Here is a 27,259-nt window from a genome sequence, read left to right as displayed (position 1 = left end):
AAAAATGTGATATGTATACACACACACACACACACACACACAGGAATTCTATTTAAAGATTTTTATTTATTTAACTGACTGACAGAGACACAGTGAGAGAGGGAACAGAAGCAAGGGGAGTGGGAGAGGGAGAAGCAGGCTTCCCGCCAAGCAGGGAGCCCGATGTGAGGCTCGATCTCAGGACCCCAGGATCATGACCTGAGTCAAAGGCAGCCGCTTAATGACCGAGCCACCCAGGCACCCCACAAAGGAATATCTTTTTAAAATTTATTTATTTGAGAGAGAGAGAACGAGTGGGGGGAGGAGCAGAGGGAGAGGGAGAGAAGAGAGTCTCAAGCAGACTCCACACCCAGCACAGAGCCTGATGTGGGTCTCGATCTCATGACCCTGAGATCATGACCTGAGCCCAAATCAAGAGTCAGACACTTAACTGACTGAGCCACCCAGGTACCCCACCCCCACAGGAATATTATTTAGCCACTGAAAAGAAGGAAATCCTGCCCCTTGTGACAACATGGATGGACTTTGAGAGCCTTGTACTAAGTGAAAAGACAAAGAAAGACAAATACTATACTATCTCACTTATGTGCTGAATCTTTAAAAAAAAAATGAAAAACACAGAAAGAGAGTAGAATGGTGTTTGCTAGGAGCTGGGTATGGAAGAAGTGGGGAAATGTTGGTTAAAGCGTACAAACTTCATATTATAAGATGCATAAGTTGGGGATCTAATGTAGGGCATGGTGACTATAGTTAATAAGATTGTATTATATATTTGAAAGCTGGGAAGAGACTAAATCTTAAATGTTCTTACCACCCACAAAGAAACTGTAATTTCATGAGGTGCTAAATACGTCAACTAATTTTGTTGTGCCAATCATTTCATAATATATGCATGTTTCAAGTCATCAGGTTATACACCTTAAATTTATATGTTATCTGTCAATTATATCTCAAAAAAGCTTGGAAAAAATTTAAAATAACAGTTGGTATAGTAGGCCTGATCACATCACATCAGTACTATTTTGACAAAGTTTATAGACCAAGAGTAAGAGGAAATTCTTTCACATCTACAGGATGTGAATCACTTACTTTAAAGCTGTAAGGACTTGTTGCGGGTCTTCTGAATATCGAGCTAAATATTCCAAAGCTTTTCCTGCCACAATTTGTTGCCCATTCTAAAGAAGGACAAATAAATTACATCTCAAAGTGCTACTTACAAAATGTTACCTGTATTCCTGTCCTCTAAGGACAAGAAAAAAATCTGAACTTGTTCATTTTATATTATCGAAAGAGCCAAAGCAAGATGATAGAATGAAGAAACAACTCACTGACAAAAACAGAACAGGTTCATATTGGCCTCAGAAACCCACTCCTCCCTACCATAAATATTTAGACTGGCCAACACTGCCATGAACCCACTAAGACTAATCTTATTGTGATCTTTATCCCTGTTCATTGGCAGTAACCAAAAGAACCCCAGACCTTCATTTCGAGTACCCGAATCCCCATAAAGCTCTATAAACCCCTTTTTGCATTTCTCCCCAACTCCCCCAACCTTTCCACATATGCTTTCTGAAGTCCAGTTCATTATCATCAAAATCTTCTCTGTGAGCAACCCCTTCCCTGAAAGTTCCCTCCACATTCTTTCTGTAATGGAAATCTAGATCCCACCAAGGACACTGCTTCCAAAGAAGCCCTCTGAAGTAGTGGTGATTTTTCTCTCATTTCCCTTTGACTCGTAGAACTGGAGATGGAGTAGGCAGCATTTTTGCTCTTCATTGCTGTTTTAAAATTATTCTCCCTTTCCCAACCCCCAAATCCCTAGCTTTGAATTTCCTGTCATCAGACTATTTCACCCATCATTTCTCATTGTGCTGATCTACCAGCTTTCTGGCCATTTCTTCTCATTTCTTGATGACTTATCTACTGCACAGTTATTTTCTCAAAAAACTACTCCTGTCTCAGTTTTTGGCACTTTCAATATATAGACAGATGATCCTCCTAATATTCTAGTCTCTTAGTTCCTCGATTTCTACTCTATCTTAGCTGTTCACTAACACTGTCATTGACTATACCCTTTCATTACTATTGTCTTTTCATGAATTTGTTGGCCGTCTCTAAGTTTTCTTTGAAGAAACGTCTGTTCATGTCTTCTGCCCATTTTTAAACTGGATTATTTGTTTTTTGGGTGTTGAAGTTGTGTTGGTTCCTTATATATTTTGGATACTACCCCTTTATTGGCTATTTCATTTGCAAATATCTTCTTCTATTCAGTACATTGTCTTTTATGTTTGTTGATTATTTCCTTCACTGTGGAGAAGCTCTTTATTTTGATGTAGTCACAATAGTTTATTATTATTTCCCTTGCCTCAGGAGACATATCTAGAAAACTGCTGCTATGGTTGATGTCAGAGAAATTACTGCCTGTGGTCTCTTCTAGGATTTTTATGAGTTCAGGTCTCACATTTTGGTCTTTAATCCATTTTGAGTTTATTTTTGTGTATGGTGTAAGAAAGTGATTCAGTTTCATTCTTTTGCATGTAGGTGTCCAGTTTTCCCAGCACCATTTGCTGAAGAGACTGTCTTTTTCCGATTGCATATTCTCTCCTCCTTTGTTGAAAATTAATTGACCATATAATTATGTGTGTATTTCTGGGTTTTCTATTCTGTTCCACTGATCTCTGTGTTGGACTCTGTCATTACTAATGGTTACAAACCTACCATACTCGTAGTCAGGGCTGGGACTAGGTTAACCTAAGTTACCTTAGTTAACCTAAGTTAAGTGTAAGTGAGGCTCTTAAGGTACAAAATTTAAGGAGGCACTCACACTTAGGGTCACACAAGAACCAACTCTGCACTTGCATGACTCAGAAAGTGGGTGCTTCCTTAAGTGCCTCACTTCCTCACCCTGGTCCTGCACCCTGCTCTGTTTCATGTATTCCACTCTCTGACCACCTTTCTAATTCACTCCCTTCTGTTACTCCAGCAATCCTTCAACTGCACTTAGACCTCCAATTCATTCATGCTATGAATTTTTCACTGTCCCTCATCCCTTTGATATCTTCCTCCATGACCAGTTTAAATTCCATGGGATTAACAATAATCACTTCTTTTTTTTCTGATTTTCCTACTACTACTCTTTTACTTCATTGTATTCATCTGGAAAAACCACGAACCTGGTTAAATCCAGCTTTCTACTCACTTTTGTGCCTATATCCATGCAGCTAAAAGTGGCTGGATAAAAACCTGTACAATTATTTCATTTATTTTAAAACTTCATCAAATACTTACTGGGCAAGCATCCCACACTAGCATGTCATTCACTTTCTTGCTTTCCTGCATTATTAGTTTATACCTTACCCATCTTCTCAAACTCCCCAACATCTCCTCTTCCATTCTCACTTCTGATGATGACCTTGTTTCCTACTTTGTTGAAAAAACTGAAGCTGTCAGGAAAAAAACCTTCCAGATTCCCACTACCACATTTATTCATACACTAGGAACCACACCACATACTCTTAACTTCTTAACTGCTATCATAGATAACTATCCATTTTCTTTCCTAAAGCCAGTCCCAGAATTTATACACTTGTGTCCATCACCTCTTACCTATTTAAGGACATTGCTCTAATAATTCTCTTTTCTCTCACACACACATTGTCAACTTTTTATTCTCTTACTAGGTCATTTCCATCAGCATATAAGCACTCTCATTCATCCCATCTCAAATAAACCAACAAACCTCTGATCCTACTTCTTACACCAACTTCTGACCAGTTTCTTTTCTTTGTAGCAAACTCCTCTAAAGAGTTCCATTAATTGTATCTCAAAATGGAAAAGAGGTAAAAATCTTGTGGATAAATACATAAGAATTACCTCTAGAGCAAACTGGGCAGCTAAACTGAGAAGCATGACAGGTGACTCTCTATCTAGAAGTAGCTCATTCTCCTCTGGAACTTCAGGTATTAATAACTTCTCTAATGTGGTAATTGCCCGCAAAGCTGAAAAAGAAGGAAACAATTTAAAAAATGAGATACTCTTATCAAAGATAATAGTTATATATGATTAATTATACCACAGTGATTTTGGAACTCATTTTAAGGGCACCGATATCTTTTCTTTTATTAAGTTCAATTAGCCAACATATAGTATATTATTAGTTTGATGTAGTGTTCAAAGAGTACTAGTATCTTTAAAATATTAGTTAATTTTTAGAAAGTCATCTAAATTGCTAAGCAGTCAACCAGGACTTGAATGTCAAAAAAATGCCCAACTGAGCAATTCACCTCTGTGAATTTATCCCATGGATATACTTGCAAAAGTGAACAAAAACATACAAATATGTTTACCCAGCAATTTTTTAAGAGTACAGTATAGAACCAACCTAAATTCCATCAATAATCGATGGGCTAAATACATTGTGGTACATTCATAAAAGGGAATCTAAAATGGAATGAAACTTAAAAATGAATGGTGGCATTACGTTCCATTATATATCTTAAAGACAGACTACAATAAGTTAAATGTATGCACTATAGAACTTAAGTTAACAATTAAAATAAGAAAAAAAAGAGAGTTAATAAGCCAAAAGATGAGATAAATGTAATCATAAAAAATACTCAATCCAAAAGAAAGTAGAAAAAAAGAAAAATGGTTACAATGAAGAGATGAGACAAACAGAAGACAAATAAAAAGGTGCTAAATTTAAACCTAACCACATCAATAATCATGTTAAAGATAAATGGTCTAGATGAACCAAGTAAAAGGCAGATAGTCACACTGAATTAAAGAAAGCAACTTATGAAGTGTGTAAACCTGGCGATCCACAGACCTGTACCCCTGGGGATAAAAATATATGTTTATAAAAAATAAAAAAATAATAAAATAAAAAATTTTAAAAAATAAAGAAAGAAAGCAACTTTCAGTTATATGCTACCTACAAGAAACACACTTAAAATATAAAGACAAGATTAGTTAAAAGAAAACACATGGGATGATATATACTATGTTAAAGGTAATCAAAAGAAAGCTGGAGTGGCTATATTAATATCAGACAAAATGGATTTCAGAGCAAAGAATATTACATAACAAGGTTAATTCATGATGATAAAGGAATTAATTCATTGTAAGACTATAACAATCTTAAATGTTTATGCACCTTATAACAAAATTTCAAAACACAAGGAGCAAAAACTTAAAGAACTGCAAGGAAAAATTAACAAATCCACAATTACAGTCTAAGATTTCAGTACCTTCTCTTAGTAATGGACAGAACAAGTAGTAAATTAGCAAGGATGTAGTACGCTTTACGCAATTAATCAACCTGACCTGAATAACATTTACAGGGCACTCAAACGCCAGTAAAATATAAAATATACATTTTTCTCAGGTGCATATAGAACATTTACAAATAAAGACAATATTCTGGGCCATAGAAAAAGCCTTAACATATTTAAAAGGATTCAAGTTATATAAAATTATGATCTTTGACTATATGATTTCAGGTTTATTATACAGCTAAACTAATTAAGATAGTATGTAAGTGGTATAAAGACAGATTAATAGATCAATTGAACAGAATGAAGAATCCAGAAAGAGACCCACACACATGACAACTGATTTTCAATAAATGTGCAAAGGTAATTCAGTTGAAAAAAATAGTTTTTAAATAAATAATGCTGAAAAAAATGACGCTGGAATGATTAGATAGCTATGTGCAAAAAAAAAATGAACGTCAGTTCATACCTTAAATTAAATAGCAGAATTAATATACAAAATTGATCACAGAACGAGCCATACATTTAAACCTATAATATTTCGTGAAGAAAACACAGGAAAAAAAATTTTGTGACCTTAGATTAGGTAAAACTTTTCTTACCCATAATACCAAAGAGGAAAAAAGATAAATTAGACTGTCAAATGTCTCATGAGAGACACTGATAGGAAAATAAAAAGAAAAAACTTGTAAAACACATATTCAATAATTCGTATGTATAATACATACAGAACTTTCAAAACTCAATAAGAAAACGAAGTTCCGTCTATCTTAGCACGTAAATTATATTTCTTCCCTATGTTCCAGCCACTATGACAGAAGATGAATAAAACATATAGAGATGAATTTTAAAAAAGTAAACAAAATTCCCTGTAGAAAACTGGACAGAAGATTTATACAAACACTGTCAAAGAAGATACATGGGTTATCAAATATCAGACATTACAGAAATGCTAGTTAAAACCACAATAGGGTAATACTACCAACTATTAGTATGGCATATAGTTTTAAATGGACAGTTCCAACTGCTGTTGAGGATACAGATCACCTGGAGCACTCATATATAGCTGGTCAGAATGTAAAATTGTAGAGCTACTTAGGAAAACAGCTTGGCAGTTTCTAACATGTATTTACCATACAATCCAAAAATCCAACTCCTAGATATTTATCCTAGAGAAGTTAAATCTTATCACACAAAATCTTAAACAGATATTTATGGCACATTTATTCACAGCTGCCCAAAACAGAAACCATCCAAATATACTTCAACTGGTGAATGAATAAACAAACTGTGGTACATACATACTATAGAGTACTACTCAGCAATAACAAAGAACAAACTATGGAAACACAACGGTATGAATGAGTTTTGAATGCATTATCATAAGTGAAAGAAAGGCTCAAAAAGCTTCATAATATATGACCCTATTTATATGACATTTTGGAAATGGCAAAAATATAGAGATAGAAATGAGTTCAGTTGTTTCCAGGATTAAAACTAGTTGGAAGGATGACAATAAAGGAACCTGAGGTAATGTTTTGTTCTATATCATGACTGTAATGGTGGTTACATGACAGTACACATTTGTCAAAACTCACAGAATTATTAATATAAATAAACCTCATAGAATCATGCCCTAGTAAGAGTAAGTTTTATTCTATATATTATCAATAAAGATGGCTTTAAAAATAGTCAAAAATAACTGGGGAAAAAATAAAAAGACTGAACTGGTGCTATGTTTAAAAAGTAAAAAAAAATATTTTAATAGAATGTTAAAAGGTTTAATAGGAAATCTTTTTTTGCCATTTCTATTGGTAAAAATTTCAAATTTTTTTAATCTTTCAACATAATGCATCAAATAAAACAAATTCTCAGAGGTCTCCAGTGAAAACATTGATGATGGACATGACTACACTATAAACCCTGATAAAGAACTGACACCAACTTGCTAATCTTTAATTAATATACAGGAACACTTTACTATCCAGTGGAACATTCGTTTTTCAATGAAGAATAAATTATCTTTCTTTTTTATGGAGTGCAAAGCAGAGTCCATTGCACATAGTAGGTATTCATAAACAGCTGCTCAACTGGATTAGTTTAAATTCTGTTTGGATCCATTAATTTAAACTTCTTCATTTCTTAACTTCTGCCCTTCACAAGGGACAACCAGTCTGGAGCTCCAGCTGCCTCAGGATATTCTCAGCTACACTGATAGCTGAATGGGAATAATAATATCACAGCACAGGTATATCTGTAACCAAGTCAAGATCCAGGAGTGTACAGACACATCGACTAGGAAACTATGCTTAACTTAATGGAAAAGGCACAGCACTAATGGGATGAGGTTCATGTGAGCAATTTCAGCACTGTCAACTCTGTAGAGAGAAACTCCATTTCAAGGCCAAATAAGTGAAAACATTTTAAAGTAAGCTGGAGACTCCGATTGTCTAAGACAACTCTTAACTAAAATGGGTTTGCAATATCAATTCCCTCTTACCCCACAGCTTTTTAAACTTAATTTTTAAGAGGTTCAAACGACAAAAGGTACAAAAAAAAAGTATACCATGACAAGACTTTCACTCCAATTCTTGTCCCACATCTCCCTAGTTCTTACTTCCCCAATAGGCAAACCCTGTTCTTTTATTCCTATGTAAACTTCGTAATTGCTTTTTGCATGGTTGTGTCATCTTTACATAGCCAAGCTAGAATACAGAATATATAACTCCATTGTCTTGAAAACAATGTTTTTTCCTTTATGGTAGAAGAAGATTATTATTCTTTATATTAACAGTTAGATATAATTCATAAATAACATTCATACCTCTGCCAGAGTTTCCCTCTAAAACTGCAATCTTGAATACATAAAACTGAGTGAAAATATTTGTAGGATCACGTCGTTCAGCTTCTATCACTGCCTCTTTAGCCTGAAAAAAAGAAATATTGGCTCTCTTTCATACAAGTAATAAGGAAGACCTTATCATATTTTACTAAAATTATTATTATATAGTCACAATGGGTAAGGATACGCATCATAAAAAGACGTGAGTCTAAGTAAAATCTTTAAAGAACTGTTCCCTTAAAATGCTAAAGAAACAGTGAGTTCTGCTTCTAGAAATAGGGAGCATTATATATGTCAGACTAACTCTCCTACTGAAAACAACAAAAATGTTAGGTAACTTTCTTTTTCAATTCTAAAGCAACTTACAAGATAATAAAATCTAATGGAAAAAAGTGAGGTTCTAGAGAAACAAGCAGAGAATTAAAGCCACTTTTTTTTTCTAGTGGGCATTTATAAATCTAGACAAATGTTAGCTTTAGTTTTAAATGAATCTCACTAGGTTAGGAAAACAGACATCAAGACCCAAGGGACCACATGCTTAGGCTATCAGAACTAAACTGCTCCTACCTCTCACCAGGGGACTGCAAAGAAAGTTACTTTGGTTTTCAGTGGAACACAACAAAATATGGTGGGGAGAACCAATCCCTGAGGCATGTATTTACATCACCAAATTACATTCTACAGGAAGCCAAAAGACCTCAAGCTATGAATTGAGTTGACGCTGGTCCCAAACATCTGAAGAAGCAAAGGTAAATGTTCTCTGGGGGAAGTAATCTTCATCCTAGGCTTCAAAATATTTCCAAAAATGATTTTTCAAGAATCGGGAGTAGTAAACAAACAAACAAACAAAATCAAGCAAACTAAGAAGCACACAACATAAATGAGTATCAGCAGAAACAAATTACAGGAAGATTCTTAAAATGTAGATACCAGAATTATAAAAAACTATAAAACAACTGTTTTCAAAGTTTAAAGAAATAAAAGGCCCTCAGAAGTATATGTAAGTAGGCTGATATACACTATTACATATTGATATGGTACAGTGGTTATTTCCAGCTGATACCAATTCCGATTGATTACTGTCTGTGGAATATCAATTGTTACACATCCTGAATATCAGAGAAGTTTGCAGGAAACAGAAACTATAAAATATGACTTTGATGATGTGAAAAAGAATTACTACGTGAAATGAAAAATGCAATAATCCAAATGGAAACATGGTGGTTGGTTCAATTGCAGATTAGAAACATAAGAAGGGAAAATTAGTGAACTGAAAGATAAGGCAAAATGAATTAGGCAAAGTGCAGTACAGATATTACAAACATGAACAGTTCAATAAAGATTCTTTTTAAGACAACGACTAAAAGAATTAAAACACTAAGTAATTTCCACATTGGTAGTAGGGGGTAACCAGAAATTTTAAAAAACAGAGGATACTTCTTTCAACAAACTGTGTTGAAACAAATGGACATCCATATGCAAAAAAAAAATATGAATCAGACCATAAACAACCACAAAATTAACACAAAATGGATCATGCACCTAACCATAAAACCCCCAGCTATAGAACACTTAGAAAGTAACATAGGAGCAAACTGAAGTGACCACTAGTTTGCTAATGACTTTTTATTTTTTATTTATTTTTTAAAGGTTTTCTTTTTAAAGATTTTTTTTACTTATTTATTTGACAGAGAGAGACAGAGAGACAGACGGTGAGAGACTGAACATAATCAGAAGAGAAGCAGGCCTCCTGCAGAGCAGGGAGTCCAATGTGGGGCTCGATCCCAGGACCCTGGGATCCTGACCTGAGCTGAAGGCAGATGCTTAATGACTGAGCCACACAGACGCCCCTATTTTTCAGTTTTTATTTAAATTCCAGCTAGTTAACATACAGTGTAATGTTAGTTTTACATGTATAATACAGTGATTCAACAGTTCCATACAACACACAGGGCTCATCATGACAAATGCACTCCTTAATTCCCATCACCTATTTAACCCATCCCCCCAACCAACCTCCCCTCCAGTAACCCTCAGTTTGTTCTCAGTTTTGTTAGTTAAGGGTCTGTTTCTTCCTTCATCTCTCTTTTATTTCCCTGAACACTCCTTTGTTTTCTGTCTTAAATTTCACTTAGGAGTGAATTTATATGGTATTTGTCTTTCTCTGACTGAATTATTTCGCTTAGCATAATACTATCTAGCTCCATCCATGTCGTTGCAAATGGCAAGACTTCATTCCTTTTGATGGTTGAGTAATATTCCATTATGTGCAAATATGCACCATAATTTCTTTATCCATTCATCAGTCAATGGACATTTGGGCTCTTTCCATAATTTGGTCATTGTAGATAATGCTGCTATAGACATGAGACATTGGTATGAAGCCATGGGGCCCTGGACTTCGTTTGTTGAGAGATTTTTGATTACTGATCCAGTTTCTTGGCTAGTTATGAGTCTATTAAAGTTTTTTATTTCTTCATGCTTCAGTTGTGATAACTTATATGTTTTTTGAAATTTATCTATTTCCTTTAGGTTGGTGATGACTTAAAAAAAAAAACCCACCAAAAGTAAAATCCAGGGGCACCTGGGTGGCTCAGTGGGTTAAAGCCTCTGCCTTCGGCTCAGGTCATGATCCCAGGGTCTTGGGATCAAGCCCTGCATCGGGCTCTCTGCTCAGCAGAGAGTCTGCTTCCTCCTATCTCTCTCTGCCTGCTTCTCTGCCTACTTGTGATCTCTGTCAAATAAATAAATAAAATCTTTAAAAAAAAAAAAGTAAAATCCATTAAATTAGGAGTTAGACATTATTAAAATTAGAAATGTCTTTATTAGAGAATGAAAACATAAGTTGCAGAGTGAGAGAAAACATTTGCAAAACACACATCTGATAAAAAGCTGATGTTTAAAACACACAAAGAATTCAACAATAAGACAAGAAACTACTCAATTATAAATTAGGGGAAAGACTAAAACAGTTACCTCTCTAAAAAAGATATACAGATAGCAAACAAGCATATATAAAGATGCTCAATATTATATTTCACCAAAAAGATTCAAATTAAAATAATACCACTATACAACTATTAAAATAGCTAAAATTTAAAACATTCACAAAACCAAATACTGGTGAGAATGTGGAGAAATACGAATTCTCATTCATTGTTAGTAAGAAAAATAAGAGTAGAGCCATTTTGAAAGACAGTTTCATAGATTCTTATAAAACTAAACATACTCTCACAATATAATCTAGCAACTGCCCTTCTTAGCATTTTACCCAAAGGAGCTGCAAGCTAATGTCCACAAAAAATCCTGCACATTACTAATTATAGAAACTTTACTCATAATTGTGAAAACTAGGAAGCAACCAAAATATCCTTCAATAGGTTATAAAAATATAATAAAACTCAGAATACCCTAATTTTGTAATGATAGTGTGTAAATCACTTTTACCTCTACTATAAAAGTTAAAAACAATAATATTAAAAATAACTATAGCTATAAAAATTTGTTAACAGATGTACAATATAAAAATATGTAAAGTGTGACATGAATAGCATAAATGTGAAAAGAGAAGAAGTAAAAGTGTAGAGTTTCTCTATGCGTTTGAACATAAGTTGTTAACAGCTTAAAATAGACTGTTATATCTAAAAGATGCTTTATGTAAACCACATGGTAACCACAAAGAAAAAACCCATAGTACATACATAAAAGATAAATAAAAGGGAATTAAAGCATACCACTACAAGAATAAATTTTTTTAAAAGATAGCAAGAGAGGAAAAAAAGAACAAAGGAATTTTAAAACTAAGAAAACGATTAACAAAATGGGTATAGTAAGTCCTTACCTATCAAAATTACTTTAAATATAAATGGAGAAAATTCTCCAATCAAAAACAGAGAGGGATTAAATAATTTTTAATAAAAATATTCCAATAGTATGTTACCTATTAGAGACTAACTTAGCTATAAGGATATGCATAAACTGAAAGGGACTGAAAAAGATATTACATGCAAATGGTAAAGAAAAATGAGCAGGTGGGGCTATAATTATATCAGATAAAATAGACTTTAGTCAAAATTGGACACAAGAGGCAAAGAAGGTCACTATATATAGTGATAAAGGGGTCAAGGCACTAAGAGGCTATAACAATTATAAATATATATATACACTGAATATTAGAGCAACTAAATATTTAAAACTAATACTGCCAAAAAGATGTTCAACATCAATAATTATTAAGGAAATGCACATGAAAACCACAGTGAGATACCACTTCATGCCTGTCAGAATGGTTAATTTAAATACACAAGAAATAACAAGTTTTGACAAAGATGTAGAGAAAAAGGAGCCCTCATGCATGTTTGAGATAATGCAAATTGGTAGAGCTGCTGTGGAAATCACTATGGAGGTCCCTCAAATTATAATTAGAAACTACCATATGATTTCCATTACTGGGTATTTACCCCCCCAAAAAAGGGAAAACACTAATTTGAAAATACTACACACTCCTATGTCTATTGCAGCATTATTTACAGTGTTAGTGCAGCATGATTTACAATAGCCAAGATATGGAAGCAATCCAAGTCTTCACTGATAGACAGATGGATGAAGCAGATGTGGTATATATACACTTTCTGGAAATTACTCAGCCATAAAAAAGAATGAACTCTTGCCATTTGCAGTAATATGGATGGACCTAGAGGGTTTAGAGGATACAATGTTAAGTGAAATAACTCAGTCAGAGAAAGACAAACACTAATATTTCACTCATATGTGTTATTTAACACACAAAACAGACAACAAAAAAGGAGACAGACATAAAAAGACTCTTAAATACAATGAACAAACTGGTGGTTGCCAGAGGAAAGACGGGTACGGCAATAGGTGAAATAAAGGTGGTTAAGAGTATACTTATCTTAATGAGCAGGGAGATATGTATAAAAGTGTTGAATCATTATACTGTATACCTGAAACTAATATAACACCGTATGTTAATTAAATTTGAATTAAACAATCAATCAATCAAATGTTAACAAACTGAAGGGAGCAATTATAAACAGTAGGGGAATTCAACAACCCCACTTTCCACAATGCATAGATCATCCAGATAGAAAATAAAACATATAGCATACCTGCATAACATTATAGACCAAATGGACCTTACAAAGACATATAGAATATTCTATCCAACAGCACAAAAATACAGATTTCTCTGAAGCACACATGGAACATTCTCTAGGACAGACCATATGTTGGGCCCTAGAACAAGCCTTAACAAATTTAAGAAGACTGAAATCATATCAAATATCTTTTCCAAACACAATGGTAGAAAACTAGAAAAATATGACAGGAGGAAAAATGAAAAACTCACAAATGCATGGAGGTTGAAAAACACATTCCTGAATAACCAATGGGCCAAAGAGGAAATCAAAAGGGAATCTGAAAGTATTTTGTGGCAAAACAAAATGGAAACACAACATATCCAAAATTATGGGATGTATCAAAAACAATCTTAAGCAGAAAGTTTATAGTAATAAACACCTACATTAAAAGAAGATCTCAAATAAATAATCTAACTTTACAACTCATGGAATTATAAAAAGAAGAAAAAAGTAACCCCAGGTTTAGCAGAAGGGAAATAATAAAGAATAGAACAAAAATAAATGAAATAGAAATAGAAATAAGACAATAGAAAAAATTAATGAAAACAGAAGTTGGAATTTTGGAAGATAAAGAAAATTGACAAACTTTTACCTAGATTAACCAAGAATAAAAGAGTGGAAAATTATAAATAAAATTATATATAATTTATATATATATATTATACATATATATATATAAAATTTATAAAACTGACATGAAAACTGACATCACAGAGATACAAATAATTATAAATGGTTACTGTGAACAATTATATAACAACAAATTGAAAAACCTAGGAAAAATGGATAAATCCTTGAAACATACAACCTACTAAGGCTGAATCAGGAAAAAAGAGAAAATCTGAACTGACCAGTTACAAGGAAGATTTAATAAACCCGCATTTGACAACGAACATCAAAGAAATACAAACAAATATAAGAACATATTATGAGCAACTATATGCCAGCAAATTTGACAATCTGGAAGAAATGGATGCATTCCTAGAGACTGTATAAACTACCAAAACTGAACCAGGGAGAAATAGAAAACCTGAACAGACCCATAACCAGTAAGGAGATTGAAGCAGTCATTAAAAATCTCCCAACAAACAAGAGCCCAGGGCCAGATGGCTTCCCAGGGGAATTCTACCAAGCATTTAAAGAAGAATTAATACCTATTCTCCTGAAACTGTTCCAAAAAATAGAAATGGAAGGAAAACTTCCAAACTCATTTTATGAGGCCAGCATTATGTTGATCCCAAAACCAGACAAAGACCCCATCAAAAAAGAGAATTACAGACAATATCCTTGATGGACAAAGATATGAAAATTCTCACCAAAATACTAGCCAGTAGGATATAATAGTACATTAAAAGGATCATTCACCATGACCAAGTGGGATTTATGCCTGGGCAGCAAGGTTGGTTCAACATCTGCAAATCAATCAATGTGATACAATACATTAATAAAAGAAAGAACAAGAACCATATGATATTCTCGATAGATGCTGAAAAAGCTTTGACAAAGTACAGCATCCTTTCTTGATCAAAACTCCTCAAAGTGCAGGGATAGAGGGTACATACCTCAATTTCATCAAAGCCATCTATGAAAACCCACAGCGAATATCATTCTCAATGGGGAAAAACTGAGAGCTTTTCCGCTAAGGTCAGGAACACGGCAGGGATGTCCAATATCACCACTGCTATTCAACATAGTACTAGAAGTCCTATCCTCACCAATCCGTCAACAAAAAGAAATTAAAGGCATCCAAATTGTCAAAGAAGTCAAACTATCACTCTTTACAGATGATAGGATACTTCATGTGGAAAACCCAAAAGAATCCACTCCAAAAATGCTAGAATTCATACTCAGTAAAGTGTCAGGATATAAAATCAATGCACAGAAATCATTTGCATTTCTATACACCAACAACAAGACAGAAAAAATAGAAATTAAGGAGTCAATCCCATTTACAATTGCACCCAAAACCATAAGATACCTAGGAATAAACCTAACCAAACAGGCAAAGAATCTGTACTCAGAAACCTATAAAGTACTCATGAAAGAAATTGAGGAAGACACAAAGAAATGGAAAAACGTTCCATGCTCATGGATTGGAAGAAGTATTGTGAAAATGTCTATGCTACCTAAAGCAATCTACACATTTAATGCAATCCCTATCAAAATATCACCAATTTTTTTCAAAGAGATAGAACAAATAATCCTAAAATGTATATGGAACCATAAAAGACTCTGAACAGCCAGAGGAATGTTGAAAAATAAAACCAAAGTTGGTGGCATCACAATTCCAGACTTTAAGCTCTATTACAAAGCTGTAATCATCAAAACAGTATGGTACTGGCATAAAAACAGACACATAGATCAGTGGAACAGAATAGAGAGCCCAGAAATAGACCCTCAACTCTATGGTCAACTAACCTTCAACAAAGCAGGAAAGAATGTCCAGTGGAAAAAAGACAGTCTCTTCAACAAATGGTGTTGGGAAAACTGGACAGCCACATGCAGAAAAATGGACCATTTCCTTATACCACACACAAAAATAGACTCAAAATGGATGAAGGACCTCAATGTGAGAAAGGAATCCATCAAAATCCTTGAGGAGAACACAGGCAGCAACCTCTTTGACCTCAGCTGCCGCACCTTCTTCCTAGAAACATCGCCAGAAACAAGGGAAGCAAGGGCAAAAATGAACTACTGGGACTTCATCAAGATCAAAAGCTTTTGCACAGCAAAGGAAACAGTCAACAAAACCAAAAGACAACTGACAGAATGGGAGAAGATATTCACAAGCGACATATCAGATAAAGAGCTAGTATCCAAAATCTATAAATTACTAATGAAACTCAACACCCAAAGAACAAATAATCCAATCAAGAAAGGGGCAGAAGACATGAACAGACATTCCTACAAAGAAGACAACCAAGTGGCCTAGAGACACATGAAAAAGTGCTCAACATCACTCGACATCAGGGAAATACAAATCAAAACCACAATGAGATACCACCTCACACTAGCCGAATGGCTAAAATTAACAAGTCAAGAAACGACATGTTGGAAAGGACGCGGAGAAAGGGGAACCCTCCTACATTGTTGGTGGGAATGCAAGCTGGTGCAGCCACTCTGGAAAACAGCATGGAGGTTCCTCAAAAAGTTGAAAATAGAGCTACCCTATGACCCAGCCATCACACTACTGGGTATTTATCCTAAGGATACAAATGTAGCAATCTGAAGGGGCATGTGCACCTGAATACTTATAGCAGCAATGTCCACAATAGCCAAACTATGGAAAGAACCTAGATGTCCATCAACAGAAGAATGGATAAAGAAGATGGTGTACACACACACACACACACACACACACACAATGGAATACTATGCAGCCATCAAAAGAAATGAAATCTTGCTTTATGCAATGAGGTAGATGGAACTAGAGGGTATTATGCTGAGCGAAGTAAGTCAATCAGAGAAAGACAAATATCATATGATCTCCCGGATATGAGGAATCTGAAAAGCAGAGTCAGGGGCTTGGGGGTAGGAAAGGAAAAAAAATGAAACAAGATGGGATCAGGAGGGAGACAAACCATAAGAGACTCTTAATTTCACAAACAAACTGAGGGTTGCTGGGGGGATGGGGGTTATGGAGAAGGTGGTTGGGTTATGGACACTGAGGAGGGTGTGTGATATGGTGAGAGCCGTGAAGTGTGTAAGCCTGATGATTCATAGACCTGTACCCCTGGGGCTAATAATACATTACATGTTAATAAAATAATTAAAAAATTAAACCTGTGTTTGAAGTTAAGTGACCATCAACTTGATACAGACTGTTATACATATGAGATGTTATATATGAACCCAGTAGTAACCACAAATCAAAACCCTAAAACAGATACAAAAAATAGAGAAAAGGAATCCAGGCATAACATTAAAAAAGCCCATTAAAGCAAAGAGGGAAAAAAAAAAGCAAGAGAAAAAGAACTGAGAGGAACAAGAAAAACAGCCAGAAAAAAAAATAAAATGGCAATATATACATATTTTTAATAATTACTTTAAATGGAAATAGACTAAATGCTCCTATCAAAAGACATAAGGTGGGGCACCTGGGTGGCTCAGTGGGTTAAGCCTCTGCCTTCAGCTCGGGTCATTATCTCAGGGTCCTGGCTTCGAGCCCCACATCGGGCTCTCTGCTCAGCAGGGAGCCTGCTTCCCTCTCTTTCTGCCTGCTTCTCTGGCCTACTTGTGATCTCTAGCTGTCAAATAAATAAATAAAATCTTAAAAAAAAAGACATAAGGTGACTGAATGGATAAGAAAATACAGACCCATCTGTATTTGCCTATAAAAACTCAACAAAGACTGAAAGTGAAGGGATGGAAAAAGATACTCCACACAAACGAAAGTGCAAATAAAAGCTGGTGTAGTAATACTTGTATCAGATAAAACAGACTTTAAAACAAAGCCTGTAGCAGGAGACAAAGAAGGTCACTACATGATAATAAAGGGATCAATCCAACATGGGACTGTAACAATTGTAAATATATATGCAAAAATAAAGGAGCACCTAAATACATAAAGCAAATGTTAAGAGATAGAGAGGGAGAAAGCGACAGTATTACAAAAGAGTAGGGGACTTTAAGACAACATTTACATCAATCAATAGATCATCCAGACAGAAAATCAGTAAGAAAACAGTGGCTTTAAATGATCTATTAGACCAGAAGGTCCTAACAAATTTATACAGAACATTCCATCCAAAGATGGCAGAATACACATTCTTCCCAGGTGCACATGGAATTTTCTCCAGGATGGATCGCATGTTAGCACAATAAAAAAGTCTTAATAAAATTAAAGAAGATTGAATCATATGAAGCATTTTTTCAAACCACAACAATATGAAACTAGGTATCAATTAAGATGAAATCTAGAGAAAAAACATGTAAAAGTGGAAAATGACATGATACCAAGCAACAAATGACTCAACCAAGAAATCAAATAGGAAATCAAAAAATACACAGAGACAAAAATGGAAACAGAAGGGTGCTAACTCTGGAATGCAGCAAAATAAGTTCTCAAATGGAAGTTTAGAGCAATACAGGCTTCAAGAAATAAGAAAAATCTCAAATAAACATACTTAAAAGAGCTTAAAAAAAAAGAAAAAGAAAAAACAAGCTCCAAGCTAGTAGAAGGAAGCAGTAGTAGTAGTGTAGTGAAGATAAAAGCAGAAATAAATGAAATAGAGTCTTAAAAAAATACAAAAGATCACTGAAACCAAGAGCTGGTTCTTTGAACAGGTAAACAAAATTGATAAACCTTTAGACAGACATAACAAAAAAAAAGAGAGAGAGAACCAAAATAAAATTAGAAATGAGGGAGAAAAAATAACAACTGAAACCACAGAAATACAAAGGAATATATGAAAATGTTATGATAAATCCTATGCCAGCAAATTGGACAACCTAGAATAAATGGATAAATTTTAAGAAACATAAAATTACCAAAACTGAAATAGGAAGAAATAGAAAACTTGAGCAGACATATAACTAGTAAAGAAATTGATTCAATAATCAAAAATCTCCCAACAAACAGAAAGTCCAGGGCCAGATGTCTTCACAGGCAAACTTTACTAAACATTTAAAGAAGAGTTAATACTTATTCTTCTCAAACTATTCCAAAAAACAGAAAAGGAAAGAAAACTGCCAAATTCATTCTATGAGGCCAGTATTACCCTAATACCAAAACCAGATAAAGACTCCACTGAAAAAGAAAAACTGAGGCCAATATCCCTGATGAATATGGGTGTAGAAATTCTCAATAAGATACTAACAAAACTGAATCCCATAGTACACTGAAAGAATGCATTCACCATGATCAAGTGGGATTTATTCTGGGCTGCAACAGGGGTTCAGTATTCACAAATCAATCAATGTGATACACCACATTAATAAAAGAAATAATAAAAAATGATCCTCTCAATAGATACAGAAAAAGCATTTCACAAAATACAACATCCATTCATGACAAAAATGTTCAATGAAGTAGGTTAGGGGGAACATACCTCAACATTAAAAAGGCTATATGGAAAACCCACAGTGAAAATCATCCTCAAAAGGTTAAAATTGAGAGCTTTTCTTCTACGGTTAGGAATAAGACAGGGTTGTCCGCTCTCACTGTTATTTAACATAGTCCTGGAAGACCTAGCCTCAGCAATCAACAACAAAAAGAAAAGGCATCTAAATCATCAAGGAAGAAGTCAAACTTTCACTACTTGCAGATGGCATGATACTCTATGTAGAAAACCTGGAAGACTCCACTAAAAAAGCTGCTAGAATTGATACACAAGTTCAGTAAAGTCACAGGATACAAAATCAGCGTACAGAAATCAGTTGCATTCTATACAGTAAGAATGAGACTGAAGAAAGAGAAATTATGGAATCGATCCCATTTATAATTGCACCAAAAATTGTAAGATACCTAGGAATAAACTTAACCAAAGACGTAAAAGATCTGTAGTCTGAAAAATATAAAACCGTGATGAAAGAAATTGATGACATAAAGAAATAGGGAATGTTCACAGATTGGAAGAACAAATACTGTTCAAAATGTCTGTACTATGCAAAACAACCTATATATTTAATACAATCCCTAAATCAAAACACCACCAGCATTTTTCCCAGAGCTAGAACAAACAATCCTAAAATTTGTATGGAACCACCAGAGACCCCCAAATAGCCAAAGCAACCTGGAAAAAGATCAAAGCTGGAGGCATCAGAATTCCGGACTTCAGGTTATATTACAAAGCTGTAGTCATCAGGACAGTATTGCACTGGCACAAAAATAAGACATTTAAATCAATGGAACAGAATAGAAAACCCAGAAATGGACCCACAACCATATGGTCAACTATTCTTTGATAAATCATGAAAGACTATCCAATGGGACAGAAGACAGCCTCTTCAACAAACGGTACTGGGAAAACTGGACAACGACATGTAGAAGAATCAAACCGCAGCACTTTCTTATACCATACACAAAAATAAATTCAAGGTGGATGAAAGACCTTAATCTGAGACCTGAAACCATCAAAATCCTAGAGGAGAACACAGGCAGTAACCTCTTTGACAACGGCCATAGCAACTTCTTTCTAGATATGTCCCTGGAGGCAAGGGAAACAAAAGCAAAATAAACTACTGGGACTTCATCAAAATAAAAAGTTTCTGCAAAGCGAAGGAAACAATCAACAAAACTAAAAGGCAACCTATGGAATAGGAGAAGATATTTGCATATGACATATCCGATAAAGGGTTAGTATCCAAAATATGTACAGAAGAACAGAATAAAATTCAACACCTGAAAAACACATCATCCAAGCAAAAAATGGGTAGAAGTCATAAGCAGTCATTTCTCTAAGGAAGACATACAGATGGGGGCACCTGGATGGTTCAGTCAGTTAAGCAACCAACTCTCAGGTTTCTGCTCAGGTCATGATCTCAGTGTCGTAAGATTGACCCCTGTGTCATGAGATTGAGCCCTGCTTAAGGGTCTTCTTAAGATTCTCTCTCTCCCTTTCCCTCTGTCCCTCCCACTGTGTGTGTGTGTGTGCGCGCATGTGCACGCCTCTGTTCACTCTCTAGAAAAAAAAGAAACAAAACAAATGAGCAAAGTGAAAATAAAGAGAGGGCTAGGCAAACCAAGAAACAACTCTTAACTGTAGAGAGCAAACTGAGGATTATCAGAGGGGAGATGGGTGGGAGGATGGGTTACACAGGTGATGGCAATTAAGGAGTGCACTTGTGATGAGCAATGGGTGTAGTACAGAAGTGCTGAATCACTATATTGTACATGTGAAACTAATGTTACACTGTATGTTAACTGGAATTTAAATAAAAACTTTAAAAAAGAGAACAATCCCATTTATGATTGCACCAAAAGAAGAGAATACCTAGGAATAAATTTAAGAAGGAGGTGAGAGATCTATGGTCTAAAATCTATGACATTGATGAAAGAAATCAAAGACGACAAATGGAAATATATACCACACTCATGGATTGGAAAAATTAATTTCATTAAAATGTGCATACTACCCAAAGTAATCTAAAATTCAATGTCAACAATCATTAAAATACCAGTAGCATTTTTCATAGGACTAGAACCAATTACCTTATATGGAATTTTGTATGGAATCATAAAAGATCCCAAATGACCAAAGCAATCTTAAGAATGAAGATCAAAGATAGAGGTATCATAATCCTAGATTTGAAGAGATACCACAAAACTATAGTAATCAAAACAGTATGGTACTGGCACAAACACAGAAATAGATCAATATAACAATATAACACCCAGAAAGAAATCCATACCTGCATATTCAATTAATCTATGACAAAAGAGGCAAGAATATACAATGGGGAAAAACAGTCTCTTCAATAAATGATGCTATGAAACTGAATAGCTATATAAAAAGAATGAGTGGCACCTGGGCGGCTAAGTGGGTTAAAGCCTCTGCCTTCCGCTCAGGTCATGATCCCAGGGTCTTGGGTTTGAGCCTCACATCGGGCTCTCTGCTTGGCAGGGAGCCTGCTTCCTCCTCTCTCTCTGCCTTCCTCTCTGCCTACTTGTGATCTCTGTCTGTCAAATAAATAAATAAAATCTTAAAAAAAATAAAAAATAAAAAGAATGAAACTGGACCATTTTCTTACACTATATTCAAAAAATAAGAAAAAAGAAGGATTGAAGACCAAAATATGAGACCTGAAATCATTAAGCTCCTAAAAGTGAACATAAGCAGTAATCTCTTAGAAATCAGCCTCAGCAATGATATTTATGGATGTGTCTGGTCAAGCAAGGGAAATAAAAGCAAAAATAAACTATTGGGACTACACCAAAATAAAAGGTTTTTGCACAGCAAAAGAAAACCATCAACAAAACAAAAAGGCAACCTACTGAATATGAAGATACCTGCCAGTGATATAGGGTTGTATAAAATATATAAAGAACTTAAACAACTCAACACCAAAGAAACATATAATTCAATTTTTATTTTTCATATATTTTTAAAGATTTTATTTAGACCGAGCACAAGCCGAGGGAGCAGAGGGAGAGGGAGAGGCGGGGTTTCCGCTGAGCAGGGAGCCCGATGTGGGCTCAACCTCAGGATCCCAGGATCATAACCTGAACCCGAAGGCAGAGGCTTAGCCAACTAAGCCACCCAGGTACCCCCAAACAATTCAATTTTTAAATATGGAAAGAAAACCTGGATAGATATTTTCCAAAGAACACACGCAAATGGCCAACAGACAGGTGAAAAGATAACTCAACATCACTAATTGTCAGGTAAATGAAAATCAAAACCACTATGAGATATTACCTCACATCTGTTATAATGGCTACTATTAAAAAGACAAGAAATAACAAGTTTTGGCAAGGATGTGGAGAAAAGGAAACCCTCATGCACTGTTGGCGGAAATGTTAACTGGTACAGCCACTGTGGAAAACAGTATAGAGTTTCATCAAATTAAAAATAGTAATACCATATGATCAGGTAGTTCCACTGCTGGGTATTTACCTAAAGAAAACAAAAATGCTAATTTGAAAAGTTATAAGCACCCTTATATTTACCACAGCATTATTTACAATAGCCAAGATATGGAAGCAACCAAAATGCCCAGTGAGAGATAAATGGATAAAGTGGTATATATACATATATACAGTGGAATACTACTCAGCCATAAAAAGAATGTGATCTTGGCATTTGCAACAACATGAATGGACATAGATGGTATTATGCTAAGTGAAATCTGTCAGTCAGAGAAAGACAAATACCATATGATTTCACTTATATGTGAAATCTATAAAACAAAATGACTCTGAAATACTGAGAAGAAACGGGTGGTTACCAAAGGAGGTAGGTGGGGGAATACACAAAATAGATAAATTCAATTAAGAGGTACAAACTTCCAGTTATAAAATAAATAAGTCATGGTGATGAAAAGTACAGCATAGGAAATATGGTCAACAGTATTCTAATAAATTTGTATGGCAACAGATGGTGTCTACACTTATCATGGTGAGTACTGAATAATTATAAAAATGTTGAATCAAGGGCACCTGGGTGGCTCAGTTGGTTAAGCAACTGCCTTCAGCTCAGGTCATGATCCTGGAGTCCCGGAATCGAGTCCCGCATCAGGCTCCCAGCTCCACGGGGAGTCTGCTTCTCCCTCTGACCTTCTCCTCACTCATACTCTCTCTCACTGTCTCTCTCTCTCTCAAATAAATAAATAAAATATTTTTTAAAAATGTTGAATCAATATGCTATATACCTGAAGATAATGTAACATTGTATCTTAATTATACTTCAATTTAAAAAGGTCAAAACTATAACCAACCATTTCAAAATGAGATAAAAGACATCAAGAAAATGATACAAAATATAAAAGAATGGCATAAATCAGAATTAGAAAAAAACAGAAATGAGGTATTAGATCTCAGAAAAAATGAGAAATCATTTCAGAAATTAAGACTAACAAAAAGAAATATGAAAGTAAATAAATACAGCCAATAATGTGAAAAGAACATAGGAAACATTTTTAAAAGTTAAAAGGAGGGAAAATTTTAAAGTTAAGAATGGAAAATCATATATATTTTCCAGAATGAAAAATATTATTTAAAAAAGAAGACAACCAAAGAGATCAATGCCATCCCTATGAAAATCTCAATGCCATTTGTTTTGTTTTGTACCGAAATTAATAAAAAAAGCCTAAAATTCATATGTAATTTCAAGGGACCCTGAGTAGCCAAAAAATACCGTCGAAGAAAAGAACAAACTTGGAAGACTCACACCTCCTAATTTCAAAACTTAGTACAAAGCTACAGTAATCAAAACAGTGTGATACTTGCATAAGGACAGACATACAGACAAAAGAATTAGAATACAAAGCACAGAAACAACCCCTCACAAATATGTTCAAATGATTTTTGACTAGGGTGCCAAGACCATTCAATGGAAGGAGACAGTCTTTTCAACAAATGATGTTGGGAAAACAAGATATCCACATGTAAAATAATGAAGTCAGATCCTTACCTTACCCCTTATATAAAAAGTAACTCAAAATGGGATCAAAGACCTACCCAGAAAAGCTACAATTTTAAGTTTTAGAAAACTTAAGGGTAATCATGACGGTGAATTTGGTGGTGATTTCTTGGATATGACACCAAAAGCACAGACACCAAAATAAAAAATAGATATTTGGACTTCATAGAAATTACAAAATGTTAGTGTTTCTTTTTTTTTTTAAGATTTTATTTATTTATTTGACAGAGAGATCACAAGTAGTCAGAGAGGCCAGCAGAGAGTGAGAGGGAAACAGGCTCCCTGCTGAGCAGAGAGCCGGATGAGGGGCTCAATCCCAGGACCCTGAGATCATGACCTGAGCCGAAGGCAACCCACTGAGCCACCCAGGAGCCCCCAAAATGTTAGTGTTTCAAAGGACACTATCAAGAAAGGGAAAAGACAATCCATAAAATGGGAGAAAATATTTGCAAATCATATACTGATAGTAAGTTCATATCCAGAATATTTTCTTTTAAAGATTTTATTTGTCAGAGAGAGAGAGAGCACAAGCAGGGGGAGCAGCAGGCAGAGCAGGCAGAGGGAGAAGCAGGCTCCCAGCTGAGCAAGGAACCTGATGCAGGACTCGATCCCAGGACCCTGGGATCATAACCTGAGCCAAAGGCAGATGCTTAACGGACTGAGCCACCCAGGCGTCCCCATATCCAGAATATAAAAGGGCTCCTACAACTCAACAACTAAAAAATAAACAACCCAATCTAAAAAATGGGCAAAAAAACTTGGAATGTCTCCAAAGATATACAAATGACTAATAAGCACATGAAAAGATGCTCAACATCAGTGCTCATTAGGGAAATGCAAATCAAAAATATAAGAAATCATTTCATACCCATTAGTATGGGTATTATCAAAAAACTAGAAAATAAAAACTATTGCTTGGGATGTGGAGAAACTGGGACACTTGTGCTTTCTGGTAGGAATGTAAAATGACATAGCCATCATGTAAAACAGTGGCTGTTCCTCAAAATGTTAAATGCAGAATTACCATATAATCCCACAATTCTGCTCCTAGGTATATACACAAAGGAACTGAACACAGGTACTCAGATACTTGTATACCCAATTGATAGCAATTTTATTCACAAAAGCTAAAAGGTGGAAGCAACCCAATGGTCTGTCCACAGATAGTGGATAAACAAAAAGTGGTAACATACATACAGTGCAATATTACTGAGTCTTAAAAAGTTAGGGAATTCTGATATATGCTACAACATGGATGAACCTTGAGGACATTACGTTATGTGGTATAAGCTAGTCAGAAATGAACAAGTGTTGTATGATTTCACTTATATGAGATATCTAAAGCAGTCAAAGCCATAGAAACAGAACATAGAATTCTGGTTGCCGGGGGTAGGGGTTGAGGGGAGCAAGGAGTTATTGTTTAATAGGGGCCGAGTGTCAGTTTTACATGATGAAAAGAATTCTGGAGATGGATACAGAATAGTGTATATGTATTAATGCCACAGAACTGTACATCGAAATGGCTAAGGGGTGCCTGGGTGGCTCAGTCGGGTAAGCAACTGCCTTCAGCTCAGGTCATGATCCCAGGGTCCTTGGATCCAGCCCTGACTCAGGCTCCCTGCTCAGCAGGGCAGTTTGATTCTCCCTCTTCCTTTCCCTCAGCCTCTGCCCCTGCTCGTGTTCTCTCTCTTACTCACTCTCTCTCAAATAAATAAATAAAATCTTTAAAAATAAATGGTCAAGATAGTATATTTTACCATAATTTTTAAGAATCAATTTTATTTCTATATGCTAACAATGACCTACTGGAAATTGAAATTAAGTAAGACTATGTATAGTATCATCAAAAACATGAATTCTCTGGGATAAAGTTAAAATATGTGCAGATTTTTATGCTGGAAACTGAGGGAAATTAAGACATAAATAGAATGCTACACTGTGTTAATGAATTTGAATATAATTCTGTTAAGATGTTAATTGTTTCTTAGATTGACCTAAAGATTCAATACAATCCCAATAAAAATCCCACCATTTTTGTATAATTGACAAGCTGATTTTACAATTTATGTGAAAATACAAAGGACTTAAAGCAGCCAAAAGATTCTAAAAAAAGAACAAAGCTGAGGACTAACTAGCTTGATTTTAAGACTTACTATACTACTACAACAATCAAGACAGTGGGGCATGAGGACAGATATAAAGAATCAACAGAACAGAATGGAGTACAGAAGCAAATCCCAGTGTTTATCATCACTAGATATTTGACAAAGGTGCCAAGACAACTCAGCTGGGTAAGGACAGTCTTTCAATACTGGTACTAGAATAACATGGTATCTATATGGGGAAAAATGAACCTTCACCTTTCTCTCTCTCACACATGCATATGTCCACGCACACACACAGACACACACGCATTATCTCAAAATGGATTATAAGTCTAAAAACAGCTAAAACTTGGAGTGCCTGGGTGGCTCAGTCAGTTAAACGGCTGCCTTCAGCTCAGGTCACTATCCCGGGGTCCTAGGACAGAGGCCCAAATAGGCTTTCCTGCTCAGCGGGGAGTCTGCTTCTCCCTCTGCCCCTCCCTCCATTCATGCTCTCTCTTGCTGGCCCACTTTCTCTCAAATAAATAACTAAAAATCTTTAATAATAAATAAAATAAATAAAAACAGCTAAAACTATAAAATGTCTAGAAAAAAGCACAGAAAGGTACAACCAAGCTCATTGGGAATGCTATCGGTACAACATATCAAAAAAGTGGAAAAAAGCGTAGAAGATAAATTCTTCCATATTGGGGCAAGCAAAGATTTCTAAGGACACATAAACAAGCCATAAAAGAAAAATAGAATAAATTTGACTTTATTAAAATAAATCTACAACACACCTACTAGACTGTTGAAA

General features: G+C 35.0%; 1 protein-coding gene across 2 annotated transcripts in view; it reads right to left on the bottom strand.

The window, feature by feature from the left end:
• TEX11 (testis expressed 11) overlaps window positions 1-27,259 on the bottom strand; it is a 292,212-nt gene that overhangs the window by 105,121 nt on the left and 159,832 nt on the right. For both annotated transcript variants that reach the window (XM_032847753.1, XM_032847754.1), the window contains exons 17-19: window positions 8,101-8,203; window positions 3,877-4,001; window positions 1,090-1,175 (exon numbers count right to left, since the gene is read on the bottom strand). In XM_032847753.1, coding sequence (XP_032703644.1) covers window positions 1,090-1,175; window positions 3,877-4,001; window positions 8,101-8,203 — 314 coding nt within the window. The remainder of the gene's footprint in view (window positions 1-1,089; window positions 1,176-3,876; window positions 4,002-8,100; window positions 8,204-27,259) is intronic.

This window comes from Lontra canadensis, unplaced genomic scaffold, assembly GCF_010015895.1.
Source record: "Lontra canadensis isolate GAN:19392208 unplaced genomic scaffold, GSC_riverotter_1.0 scaffold193, whole genome shotgun sequence".
NCBI classification, from domain to species: Eukaryota; Metazoa; Chordata; class Mammalia; order Carnivora; family Mustelidae; genus Lontra; species Lontra canadensis.
This window is presented reverse-complemented; position numbering and strand designations above follow the sequence as displayed.